At 45.1% G+C, this 13,982-nt stretch overlaps 1 protein-coding gene and 1 long non-coding RNA gene across 4 annotated transcripts; one reads left to right on the top strand and one right to left on the bottom strand.

The window, feature by feature from the left end:
• The first annotated feature begins 2,792 nt into the window (after positions 1-2,792).
• Positions 2,793-7,757, top strand: LOC105418338 (uncharacterized). The gene is made up of 2 exons (XM_029849893.1): positions 2,793-4,657; positions 7,442-7,757. The coding sequence occupies exon 1, from the start codon at positions 3,712-3,714 to the stop codon at positions 4,465-4,467; it is 756 nt and encodes a 251-aa protein (XP_029705753.1). The 5' UTR covers positions 2,793-3,711; the 3' UTR covers positions 4,468-4,657; positions 7,442-7,757.
• Positions 7,758-8,231: 474 nt separating this feature from the next.
• LOC115253048 (uncharacterized) lies at positions 8,232-11,579 on the bottom strand. Of its 3 annotated transcripts, XR_003891373.1 has the most exons (7): positions 11,401-11,579; positions 11,284-11,330; positions 11,134-11,205; positions 10,972-11,028; positions 10,129-10,297; positions 9,393-9,529; positions 8,232-8,388 (listed from the first exon to the last, which is right to left on the bottom strand). It is a non-coding gene; the product is annotated as an uncharacterized lncRNA (long non-coding RNA). The 3 variants fall into 3 exon arrangements; XR_003891371.1 differs by having other exon boundaries at positions 8,232-9,529; XR_003891372.1 differs by having other exon boundaries at positions 8,232-9,529; positions 11,182-11,205.
• Positions 11,580-13,982: the final 2,403 nt, after the last annotated feature.

Genomic DNA, 13,982 nt, shown 5'->3' with positions numbered 1-13,982 from the left:
CAAAATGTGCAACAGGAAAAGTGCTGATGCCAGACCACAGCTGAGTCAAATCAAGAGATTTTGTGGTGATGGGAAAAGAGGCAGGGCTGTAATTTGACAACTCTTGAGTGGCTACAAATGACAGTTCTTTTGAAATTGGTGTGGGTAATGAAAGAGGTGGAGACCTCGTTGATATTGTCCCTTGCTCCACAGGACATCACACTCTCCATGCAGGAAATTTTGCTGTTGTATTTCCTCTGCCTGTAATCAGTTGTAGTGCCAGACAGAATTCCAGGAAATCCAGGATTTGGGCTGGACCAGCAGAGTTTTATGACAGTGGATAAAAATTTAGTACTGAAATGAAGACTATCTGGCAAATTCACCGGTCACACCTTACACATCAGCAGCCACCCATTAAACTTAAACACTCCTAAACGAGACTATCAAAAAGTTTGCTAACCAAGTCTTTATTACAGGAAAAAAAAGGTTTTAAAAAAAGAATACAGATCTTAATTCAGCACCAACAACCAGATTTTTGGGTGCAGTTAAAGAGGACATGAAGTTGGGGGTTTGTAAGAAGAGGATGCCTGGATAAAGGGTGATAAAGGATGACACCTGACATGATAAATGGAAAGAAATCGATAGAAAAGACAGAAAAACAAAATGCACTAAAAATGTTAAATTCCAAATAAACTGTACTACCAGCTTACTGATAATTTTGATTAACACTACATATTTAGATTTGAATATTTGTCGCTGTCCGGGCTGACCCAGGCAGTAGGCTGCTGGACACAAACCGGGATAGTCTGGATAAGTCTGCAAACAAAAGCGTTAGGGTTTTCTTTTTTCTTTTAAATGCTTTGATTTCCATTGGGAGTTGTTTGTGTCTTCTCTCTCTCTCTCTCTCTTCTGTGTGAGGAGGGATGGGGGAGGGCTGAGCTCTGAATTTTGACATGGGCATCTGCTGCTTACAGTGCTCTTTTTGGAGAATACTGTACTCACACCCCTGCCCCCACCACATCGCCCACACCAGCAAGTAACACATGGCCTATACGTTTCTGGTCAATTGTGTTCTCCACATCATTTGAGTCACTTTCACCCTTGAAACTGGATGTTCGCTGGAAACCAGCATAAGAGTGCAAATATTGCCAGTTGATACATCTCAAGAAAAGAATAGGCAAGCTGAGCATGAACAATGTTTCCAACCATTTCCATGCAAACAGGACAATCTGCTACGATTTGGAGACCATCAGAAAATCTGCGCTTAATTAATGAAGAGGTGCTCCTGTTTTTTCTGTTTTTGTACTCTGCTGGATAAAACCCATTAATCTGCAGCAGTGCTTTGTTTAATGGTCCTTTTATAAGCAGGCAAGGTGTAGCATCTGTTGTCCCCACACTCAAGAGGTCTTTTCACTTGTAGCAGCACAAATTCAATACGAATGGCGAGAAGGCCATGAATATGTTAACTGCAATAAAAATTCAATGCATTTCCTTTGTTTTCTTCTTTTGGTCTAAAGTAGTTGAAATGAGAAATAGAAATGTGGCCGTAATTAGATGACCCACTTTCTACCTCATAGTTTCAGAAAAAATCTTTTTCTCTATAGAGCTATTCAAATGAATCTCCTTTATGTGTTGAGGATTTGTTTGCAATGGAATGCAACTCTTTTTGAATGTCATCCTGACATTTGTTTTCATCAATAACTTCTTTGCATAGCCCCCTGACAAAGAAAAAGTGCAGGACAGCCTTGGCAAGATCTGGATGAGCAGAAGCCTGCTGAAAGATTGTTGCATGATGAATCTGCTACCAGAAAGTACTGACAATGTTTATTTCTTACACACATGTGAGAGATATTAGACAGAAGCCACCATGGTCTGATTTCATTGTAATATGTAATCATTAATCTGAAATCTTAACAAATGTTATGTCAGTAGTGTGTTCATTATTGTTGCTGTGGCAGTGCTGGTGAGTGGGTTAGTGTTGGCAGATAACCAAACCATTATTGTTTTGCCAAGTTAGAGTTAACCCAGGGAGTTGTTTTTCACCTCTCTCCACGTGTCTCTCTTGGAAGCTCATCAATAGAACACATTTTCTCTCTGAGCAGATAATGAAGTGCAGTCCCTTTGCTATATATCACAAAAATGAGGGATTAAATTGTCGGTGGAAGAAGTTTGGTGATTTGGAAGTTTCTATTTTCTTGAAATTAATGTTGGCTTCCATGGGTTGTGTATCTACCAAAGATTATCTGTGTTCCTGAGGAGGCAAAGGGAATAGCTGAGGAGGAGACCGATGAAGATGCTAGCTCCGCATGGCCGAGTAAACCATGGGTTTCCTGACAGGACATCTCTAGGACCATCGACCGATTAGACATGGTCTTAACATCCATTGACACACTCTTATCCTCAAACCAATCTACAAAGCACTTGACTTCCATTTTCTGTCTTGTTGTAAAGACCATCAGTTAGTCATTTTTAGGAGATTCCTGTCAGAGCAACGACAAAAATCAGGCGCCACGGTGCAACTGTGATTTGTGGTCATTTTACCATCTGTGAATTCACCTTTCTGTTTTAAATAACTGGATTTAAGCCTTTAGATCACTTTAATACTAATTAACGTAATAAAGAGAACCAAAATTACTACTTAACTTAAGAACTAGTTAAGGTTAAAGGAAATTGGAGTTCTTGACAGTGTAGAGGTTGGCAGAATTAACTCTTGGGCAACATTAAACAGTCAGCAGGTATATTTAAAAGACATTTATTAAGAAGAATAATGGAAAATATACAACTTATCTACAGTATACAGGTGTTATATGGCTGCTGCGGCATTGAGGCCCTGAATATAGAAGATCAACCACGATAGCAGACTGGGGGGGGATACTTAAGCTGCATTCCATTTATCTTGCAAGTTGATAGTCGGAACTGGGAATGACATCACAGCCAAAAGGCTATGTCAAAAGGCTCTCACCCCATATAGTTTTGGAGCATATAAAATTGTCCTAACTGCCCTTTGTTGTAGTTTGATGTAGCTGCCAAAAGACTGACCACTGATGCTACTGTTTGAGCTTTTTGCATCTGGCATTCTTAATGACCTTTAGGAAGCAAGATTTTTTCCAAAGACAAGCAGAACTCCACACGGACGCATGAAGTTGAAATGCCAATTTAACTATGTTCAGTGGCTCACTCAGATTATTAACATCCTAATGGTCCAAAAGAACTATAGTTTCAAACTCTGGTTCCAGCCATTCTGAACTGATAAAGCCTTTTGGACAAGAGGCAAAATGTCTTCAAGAACCTCACCCAAGTCTAGGTGCTCACTGTGATCAGCTTTGGATTACCATGACCTGGATCAACAGGGTGACAGCAACTCTCTTTTCAAATGGCAGAAGACATATTTTAACATTTCTTTGGATATGTGGGCCTTCTCGATTCACACCTTGTCATTATTACAGGGAAATAGTGTTGTCCACCGGTCGTCAACTCTGCAAACGGATGGCGTGCAACCTCGTCCAATGAACCACAGCAGCATCTGAAATGCAAAGAGTGTGGCGGACACATTTGGGTGTATCTCACACCCAGGTGATGCATGGGGTGATGGGCGTGGTTAGCCCTTGATTGGATGCACTGTTCAACGCGCCATTTAGTGTTGGTCTGCTGGTTGCAGAATAAAGACGTCTAAACCACCTGCTCTGTCCGAGTCGTTCCTCGTTCTGCCACATTGGTGACCCCGTTTTGAACATGTTTGAGGCAGCAGACGATGGTATCTCCTCTTCGGCAATGTCGCCCCGACACGCGCAACCAGCCAGCGTCATCGCGTCCGTGAAGCTGCCCGACTTCTGGCAGAGCGACCCGGCCCCGTGGTTCCAGCATGTCGAAGCGCTTTTCCACCTGCGAGGAGTCACCGAGGACGACTCCAAATATTATTTGGTGGTCGCGGCTCTGGACCAGCAATCCACTCGCCGCGTCATGCAGCTGCTGCGGGATCCGCCACCGCGCGGAAAGTACGCATCGATCAAAGAACTCCTGCTCCGGAGGTACAGTCAATCCGCCGCTGAAAGGGCGGACAAACTGCTTTCCCTGCCGGGTTTGGGCGATGGTTCGGCGGTGGACCTTATGGACAGCATGCTGTCATTGCTGGGCTCAGACGAAGGCGGGTTCCTTTTCCCGCACATTTTCCTGCGCCAACTTCCACATCCGGTCCGGGCGGCCTTGGCGAACCCCCCGAGTTTGGCGGCTGGTGATTTCTGTGGTTTGGCTGAGGAAGCGGATCGTGTGCTGCTGACTGCGAGGAGGACCTCCGTGCAGAGCGTGTTGGCGGATTCCCGGCTGCTGGTACCAGAGGACACAGACCAGGCGATGGTTGCTGGAGTTTCCTCCCGGAGGAGGAAGAGTGACCTGTGTTTCTTCCACCAGCGTTTTGGCCACAGGGCCCGGCGCTGTGTTCCTCCATGTGCGTTCGAGACGCAGGGAAACGCCAGGGCCAGCGCTCAGTAGCAGCTGTGGACACTGGTGAACAGGAGGAGCTGCTGTTCGTCAAAGACTCCCTGTCAGGCCGGCGGTTCCTGGTGGATTCTGGTTCCCAGAAGAGCCTCCTCCCTCCAGGCAGCGCAGACCTGTCATCCTCGGGCGCAGGCCCCCAACTGACTGCTGCTAATGGTTCCTCTATTGAGACATTTGGTACCAGGTCGGTGACTGTTTGTTTTTCTGGACGCAGGTTCACATGGGACTTTGTGTTAGCCTCCATTACTGTTCCCATCATAGGCGCAGATTTTCTGTGTTCTCATGGTCTGCTAGTGGATGTTGCTAACCGACGTCTAATCGATGCTGTGTCTTTTGCCACCTTTCCATGTCTGACTGGGGGACCTGGGCCGCTGGCACATGCCAGTTTTGCTGCGGCGGGCAATGTTTTTCAGCGGTTGCTGGGTGATTTTCCGTCGCTTACTACGCCTACGTTTTCCACGGCCGTCACAAAGCACGGGGTGGAGCACTTCATTCCCACCGCGGGTCCGCCCGTTGGCGACGGCTAGGGAGGAATTCGCCACAATGGAGCATTTAGGGATTGTGCGGCGCTCTAACAGCCCATGGGCCTCTCCGCTCCATATGGTGCCCAAGGCGGATGGCACTTGGCGGCCCTGTAGCGATTTTCGTCGTCTTAACAACATCACAGCCCATGACCGTTACCCCATTCCGCACATACAGGATTTTTCCGTTCGCTTGGCAGGCACTACCATTTTCTCCAAGGTAGACTTGGTGCGGGTCTATCATCAGGTTCCGGTGCGTGCCGAGGATGTGCCCAAGACTGCCGTGATTACCCCGTTTGGGCTTTTCGAGTTCCTGCGCATGCCCTTTGGCCTGAAGGGGGCAGCACAGACCTTTCAGCGGCTAATGGACTCGGTATTGCGTGACCTCACCTTTGTGTTCGTCTACTTGGACGACATATTGGTAGCAAGTCCTTCGGCAGATGAGCACCTGACCCACCTTGGGCAGGTTTTTCAGCAACTGGCAGATCATGGCTTGATCGTAAACCCAGCGAAATGCCAGTTTGGTCTGCCGGTGATTGATTTCTTGGGCCACCGCATTTCTTCTGATGGTGCAGTTCCATTGCCATCTAAGGTGCAAGTGGTGGCGGAATTTCCTCGTCCGGTCTCCGTTAAGGCTCTGCAGGAATTCTTGGGGATGGTGAATTTCTATAACCGTTTTCTCCCCAGGGCAGCCCACCTCCTGCAGCCACTGTATGAGGCCCTACGGATGAAGAGGGCTACTGATCAGGTCGATTGGACTACCGAGCGGGTCCAGGCGTTTGAGGGGGCCAAGTCTGCCTTAGCCAACGCCACACTGTTGGCCCATCCGGCACCTCGGGCGGACATCGCTTTGATGACTGACGTGTCAGATGTGGCCGTCGGGGCAGTGGTCGAACAGAGTGTGGGTGGTGCATGGCAGCCCCTTGCATTTTTCAGTCGCAAGCTACGGGACAATGAGCGGAAGTACAGAATTTTTGACCGGGAGTTACTTGCATTGTACCTGGCTACGCGTCATTTTTGTTTTCTGCTCGAGGGCCGGCTTATGTCGACCACAAACCTCTAACATTCGCTATGTCAAAGGTGTCGGAGCCTTGGTCTGCGCGTCAGCAGCGTCATCTGGCGGCAGTGTCGGAGTTCACGACTGACGTTCGGCACGTGGCTGGAAAAGCTAACCCGGTGACCGATTGTCTGTCGCGGGTGTTGATTTGTCCTGTGCACTTAGGGCTGGATTTCTCTGCCATGGCGGCTGACCAGTCGGGGGACCCGGAGATAGGGGCTCTTGAGTCCACCGGTACAGGCTTGAAGCTGGAGAAAGCTGTAGTACAGGATGGCGGTCCTACCCTCCTTTGTGACGTTTCCACCGGTCGTCCCCGACCTGTGGTCCCAGTGGCCTGGCGCCGCAGGGTCTTTGATATGGTCCATTCCCTCTCACACCCGGGGGTCCGCGCATCGGTGAAACTGGTGAGTGCCAAGTTTGTCTGGCCTGGCCTTCGCAAGGAGGTCAGAGAATGGGCAGCAGCCTGTGTGGCATGTCAGCGTGCTAAGGTTCACCAGCACACCAAGGCACCCCTTGAACCATTCGCGATTCCAGCCAGACGGTTTGACCACGTGCATGTGGACCTGGTGGGACCCTTACCGCCATCCCACGGGTACACTCATCTGCTCACTATGGTGGATCGCACCACCAGGTGGCCGGAGGTGGTCCCTCTTTCCTCCACGACATCGGCAGACGTCGCTAGAGCATTTCTTTCGGCTTGGGTCGCACGTTTTGGCTCCCGACATTACTTCTGACAGGGGACCTCAGTTTGTCTCGGAACTCTGGTCATCTATGGCTAGGTCCTTGGGCACACAGGTTCACCGTACCACTGCGTACCATCCTCAGGCTAACGGGCTTTGTGAACGCTTTCACCGTTCACTCAAGGCAGCATTGCGTGCCGCGCTTTCGGATGACAGCTGGGTGGATCGTTTACCTTGGGTGATGCTCGGTTTGCGTTCAGCTCCTAAAGAGGATTTGGATGCTTCGCCTGCGGAATTGGTCTTGGGACAACCGCTTCGTGTTCCAGGGGAATTTCTGCCAGAGAGTGCGCCTCCTTGTAACTTTCCTGCCAGAAGTTACTTTTCGGCTGGTTCCATCCCCTGTGCTCCACTGTTTCCCGCGGTCGTTTGTACCGACGGACTTAGCAACAGCTCGTTTTGTTTTTGTACGACATGACGCCCACCGGTCACCCCTTCGCCCTCCGTACGACGGCCCATTCCGGGTGCTTGAGACGGGGGCGAAGAGTTTCGTGCTCGATATGGGTGGTCGGTCGGAGCGGGTCACGTTGGATAGGCTGAAGCCAGCGCATTTGCTGGTTGGGCAGGATGTGTTGCCGGCTCAGGTCCCCCGTCGGGGCCGTCCTCCCAAGGTCCAGAATGTCCCGTCTGATGATCTTTGTTCTAATTTACAGCCTGCTGTGGACTTTGTTTCTCCTGCCTGCGACTCATCTGCGTTCCCGGAAGAGGGGCGCGGCAGCCGTTATGGCAGGCTGATTAAACCCCCTGTCAGGGACTGAAATGTAAAATTGTTATTTTTCCTTTCCCTCTTTCTGCTGTTCTTCTCCCTTCTGGGTGTTCGGGGGGGGGGGCTGTGTGGCGGACACATTTGGGTGTATCTCACACCCAGGTGATGCATGGGGTGATGGGCGTGGTTAGCCCTTGATTGGATGCACTGTTCAACGCGCCATTTAGTGTTGGTCTGCTGGTTGCAGAATAAAGACGTCTAAACCACCTGCTCTGTCCGAGTCGTTCCTCGTCCTGCCACAAGAGTACATATTCTGTTGTGATATCTGTTGGAATTTGCCTACTTATGCTTAGACACTTATGCTAGTTGCTGCTGTTTTCTGCTAGTTGTTCTGCTAATTGGTCTGCTATTCTCTCTTTCCCCATAATTTGAGGAAGGATCATATTCCACTCAAGTCTTTATCTCCTGTGTTTAACTTTTTATTAGTCAAGTCTAATGTTTAATCATCACCATTCTAATTCAGTTTCGACAACCCAGCTAGACACAACAGCCACATTTTGATTTCCTCCATTTTGTGGTCATATGTGACACTTAGGTCACATGACCTTAGTCAACTTTTGTAAAATGTAATGGTTTATTAGGTGTGAAGCCAGTAAGAAGACTAAATTATGTTAAAGTTCTAAAGCATTTGATTTTCTGATACAATTGCATGTGGATATAAAACCAGAATCTTGGCAGTTTCTCTATATAGTCATGAGAATTTATTTTCAGTGTCATCTCTCTGACATTCAAATGTTGCATTTTAACAGTTGTATTAAATAAATATGTCCATTTATGTAAATGCTGAAATTGTTATGACAGAAGTGGGTGGTTTTGGCTGCAAATGTTCATCACCTGAAATACAGAGAACCAATCACAAAAAAAAAAGTCAATAGATGTATTGGAGATGTATTGGAAAAGTGAGGGACTTATGTTAGGTTTTTTTTAAAAGGTTGAGTAAAATAAAGGAAAAAAGCAGAATTTATGAGTTAGAAATGCGAGGATATACTATAACATAATATTAAAATACATGACAATTCACCAAACACTAACCAAGCATGTTGGCCACAGATCTGTGTTTGGTATCAATTTTCAGATCAGATAATCGTATCACGATCCAGACCATGATGTCATACCCACTTGACACAAAGGAGGGAGAACTCTATATCCTCCCCATCACACTAACAGAATTACAGCAGAGCAGCCAATGAAAATGAGAGGTTTCTTCCAACAAACTCCTTCACCTCATGTGTGTTCATGCCCTCATGGTGTTAGCATGATTATGTTTGAACCTGGCTTTTGCTCTGATCCCCAAACTGATCCACCATCTGCTGCTCCACATTTGTGTCACTGCATGATCACATTCCCTCCTTTGGAAAATAAACACAAAGTGCTTATTAAAAAATGATCTGTAGGGCTGGGGAGGGCCCACTTGCCCAATGGAAGACAGAAATATGGATTATCTTATATTTTTTAATTCTGTCCAGAGACTCAGATTGTGGCTCAGACTAAAGCCAGTTCAGTGAAATCACCTGCAAAATGAAAACCAACTCAGACTCTGAATCTCAAAAGCTTTGTTCTAATCTGGTCATCTGTTCTCTTTTTTTTAAAAAGTTTTTTAGATCACAGTAATGACTAAACCCGTTAAAATTACAGAAAGGTTTTTAAGCTTGATTAAACCATTAGATGATTTAGAGATTTCATCATTAACAAATAAATTCAAAGTTTATCAAGAAATTTTAGATTTCCTATGATATTTCTGCCTAAACTGTTCTTCATCCTTAGACTGTTTCCACTAGTATAATTAGACCTCTTGGTTTTGGCTTAGGCACATCAAGGCTGGAAATTCTAACAAATACCTTGATTATGGACTGGCTCTTGAAGCAATTAATACTGATGCATAAGCTGAATTCTGTATGCAATAACAGCCTCTAGGGTTGAGTGATGCTGGGCATGAGCGTTGAAGCCCTATAGGTTGCTGTTCACTACAAGCCATCTGTATACGGGAAAAGGAAGAAGCTATTTTAAGATATGCAGTCAAGTGAAGACATCCACCAAAGGAACCATGGTTCCCATCCATACACCTCCGGACTGTCATTGATGTCAATTACTGTTTTCTGTGAGTACTGACTCATTAGTACTGCAAACATAATGTTTGGGAAGCCTGAACTAAATGTTTTATTTTTTAGCTGCTGTTAAAAAGATACAACCAAATGTCTAATGATATGTCTAAAAATCGGATATGTTCTCATAAACTGGCGTCAGTATCTGAGATGGGAAAAACAAACTTGACCTAAACTTTACATGTAAAGTAAAAGGGAATAACTTCATGGGGAAAAGTGAAAGATAAAGCTTTAAAGTTAAAAAGGTGTTTGACGTAAGAACACCTAAATTGGTGTGTTGAAGGAGAGAATGTCAGAACCCCAATGTCAACAGCACTACACAATCAAACCAATTTCTTCATGTGTTTAACATTTGATCGTTTGAAAACAACATTTGGAGTTGCCGTTATTCAAAACACATTAATAATATTTATTTTATTATAATATAAAAGCTACGAAAACAGAATGTATAAAGGACACCGAGGGCACTGACCTTGCTGCTGAGTTCAATGTTAACATGATTTGCTCCAACCTGGCCTTGGTTCCACTTCCATCACTCACGGCAGAAAATTAATCAGCCTAAGCCAGAGACTCCTTTCAGTCCAGGAACAAGAAGGCTGCTCTCCAGAGCAGTGTGATGAACAACTTCCTTGTAATCCTCACTGATAATTACATCATGACATAAAGGAGAGATATATAGCTGCATGGAGCAAAACGAGTTTATCACCGATGTTGCAGCGCTCAGACACAGTGGCAGCTAGTTATCATCAATCACAATTATTGTTTTGTCTCTATTAACTTTAGAAATCAATACAACCTTATAAAGGATATTAAAAACATTATTTTTGGAACATCATATGTAATTAGGGTGACAGAGGATATTCATCAGCATCCAACTCTCTTTAATTTGTCATTTTCCAGCATTATTTTGAAGTCAGTTCTTTGAATTTGTGGAAGGCAGTGTTAAGATGTCAGGAATGGATTGGTGCAATTCTGCAGCTGATATGCAATGATATTTTTTGTAGTTGTTAATTAGATAATGTCAGGAATTATAATGACTGTAAAATGCATAAAGCTTTTTAATTGGTGTCATTTAATGTTAACTTTCAAAAGTTATTTTGATGCTGAATTTTAAATATTAATTTATTTTAAATATTAATCCCATGTGGAAAAGACTAACAAATTTTTCTTGTGAAATAAAAAATATTTGTTTTAACTTAAATCAATAGACTGATAATTTGATGTAGCATGAGGAGAACCTAGTTGGGTAACAGGACAGTGACTCTCCCGAGATCCCTCAAGATAACAACAACAAGGCTGATGACATTTCACTCACCTGAGTGCAGATAATCAACATTACCTGGAGCCTTGCAGAGAACGCTCCTGCACTGTGCTGCCATCACAGCGGAGAGAGAGAGAGAGCAAGTGAGAGAGAGAGAGTGACGAAGTATGAAAAGGAGAGTTGCCAAGGCAACTGGTTACTCAGCTACAAGCTCACCATAGAATAACACTCATGTTACATCAGTGTAGGTGCTGAATTTCTCACCTCCCCCATCATCAAACTGCTTTACTGCGTACAAATCAAATATGAAATTAGAGCAGCTCCTCAGACATGCCCACTTCGCCCAATTCTTTGCTTTCAACCAACCTGGTCCACTCACAAAGGTTGAATCGTATTACGGTTGCCATGGAAACCTGCTGAGCAAAACTGAAATTAAGACAGTGGAACTCAGCAGGTGTTTACTGAATGCCTGGGGAGCATTACCCTGGATGGAAAGAGGGATCTCATCTGTATTCACAACACAGGAAGCAACAGGAAAGATAAATAACCGCAGTCATTTCAGGAGTTGTCAGAGCTTCCCTTCTTCCTGGATTTTTAGAAAATAAGAAAACAATTAAGAAAAACATAACTAGGCAGGCAGGCAGGCAGGCAGGCAGGCAGGCAGGCAGGCAGGCAGGCAGGCAGGCAGGCAGGCAGGCAGACAGACAGACAGACAGACAGACAGACAGACAGACAGACAGATAGATAGATAGATAACCCTCAGTGGAGTCTCCACAGTAGACCAACATGAGCTCATCCATGATCACGTTATTTAGCCCACCCTATCCCAGGTTTACAAAGTATTCTGGGAGGAGGATTATCCGTGTATTCCAGACAAACTTATGAAAGACTAAACTCTTCAACTTTCACCAACATCCTGCATCTCAAATTGTTTCATCAGTGTCCTGAAAACCAGGATGTGAAGAAATTTGAGCAGTCTTTTGTGCTTCGCTCGAGGATGAACTCTTGAACTTTAGAACACAGTTGTGTATCTAGATCTAAATCACTCCTTAAAGTTGGATTTAATGGGTACATTCTCATTTCATTTGTGTACTGCAGGGTTTAGTGGAAACACTCTTTAGCACAGAAACCAAACTACACTGATTTACTTCTTTTACTGCAAACAAAGATTCTGGGCTTTTGAAGACAGTAACATGAAGGAAAAAATGTAGTTGCGTGGAGGGGGGCACGCAGAGGCTAAAAAGGAACATCCATTTTGTTGATAATGCACAGCTGTCTCAGATTCCAAATATTTTCTTTCTGCTGCATTGACGTCAGAACTGCACTCACTCCTTCCTCAGCTATTCCACTCTGCCCGCTAACTCGAGGTTGACCTGCAGGGGGTAAAGGGGTGACCCCTCCACTTTCTCTGGACACAATAGCCTTTGATACCCGATGGTGGGAAAAGGAGCAGAGTGGGGGAGGGGACGTTCAGTAAATTTTCAGGGGTTTGGTCAGTGCTAGCAGCTGTTCAGTGGATGCTGCCTTTGGTGGTTGAATCAATTTGGGACGGTGACAGTGCAGCAAGGTTGAAAATTGTAACAATTGCAGATTACAACAGTGCGCCACCCCTCCCCCAAATATACAAAGCCCCTCTTTCTAGCTATGCCACTTTAGACGAAGTGCAAGGACGCCAGAGAGGAGAAGTGCGGTTGGAGTGTGGCAAAAGAACCAGTAGTGAGCGAACAGAGGCAACGGAATTCTGCCTCACCCAACAAAATGTTGCTTAACTCTTTAAAGTGTGATTACACTCCTGGGTTTTGGCTAACATGTGTGGCCAGAAATGTAAAAAGATTCCAGTTAATATACCCAGCAACACTCCAACAGGCTCCCCCGCAGACACACACGCACTCACCCCAACCAACCACTACACTAACATGCACAAAAACACATAAAATTAAAAAAAAAAAAACATAAACAAACATTGACACCTATTCTTGCTACCAAGTCGACCTTGGGCAAATCTGACAGCACCGGTACCACAGACACTTTTTCCGCAGAGGCCATTTATCACAAAAACGGTGGGCAAGAGTACTTTTAGGTGGGTGGGAGCAGAGGTCAGCAAGGTTTAAATCCCAGCTAGGTACTCTTAGTGCTGATTGGTGGTCCGATATGCCCAGTGTGGGTTGTGACACAGCACGACTCTTTTTGTAAAGAAACACCAGGTTTGCACGAGAATAAGGCTCAATGCTGCCCTCTACAGATTAACTTGAGAAAAATTATTGAGAACAGAGCATTGCCATCTCAATACTCTTCTTCTGGTCTATCATGCTTGACACATGTTAGCATAATTTTAATTATATTAATGAAAGAGAATGTTTACTGCAGATCCCAGTGTGTGTGTGTGTGTGTGTATGTGCAGGGTGGCTGGCAGATCTCAAAGCCAGAGGTGGTACATGGTTGCCATGGTGATTGTGTGGCCCGACGGCACTGTGAGCATATTGAGTACGCAGAAAATGAGTCCCTTGAGATTTTTGAGTGGATTGAAGATGGCTGTCAGAGTGAGATCTGACTGTGTTGTCATGAGACAGCACACTCACGCACAGACAAGCGTTCATTGATGATGGTGCCATTTCTTTCATCTCCACACAGCTTTTATTTCCCCAGTCGAGAAAACATAGACGTTGCTGCACCACTGTTGCACAGGCTGTGGCAGGATCGCTGTTTTTTTGGTGACTACACAAAAGGAAATGTGTGATCTTCTCTCCAGATGTTGACTTTGTTTCTCTCCTCCAACAGGCAGGAAATGAAAAGCAAATATTTAAAATGTGCCGATTTACAAAATCATACCAAAGATGGATGTTTGCATACAGGAAGAGCCGCAGCAACACGTTTCCGTTGCTTCACAATGGGAAACCATTTCCAAGTAAGCATGGATTTAGGAATATTTAAAATAAATATTGTTTAATATCATGAACCAGTGTGGGTGGCCATTGTCACAGAGTCCTGTCAGTTGTTAAGATGCTTGTACATTGATTTACAAATTTGCAGGCTGGTGCTAAAATGCTGATTGCAACTTGATTAAA

This window comes from Takifugu rubripes, chromosome 16, assembly GCF_901000725.2.
Source record: "Takifugu rubripes chromosome 16, fTakRub1.2, whole genome shotgun sequence".
NCBI classification, from domain to species: Eukaryota; Metazoa; Chordata; class Actinopteri; order Tetraodontiformes; family Tetraodontidae; genus Takifugu; species Takifugu rubripes.
Note: the sequence above shows the minus strand (reverse complement) of the source record. Positions and strands in the feature narration are given on the sequence as shown.

Coding starts and splice junctions, on each gene's coding strand:
- LOC105418338 (XM_029849893.1), top strand. CDS start 3,712: ATGTTTGAGGCAGCAGACGATGGTATCTCCTCTTCGGCAATGTCGCCC.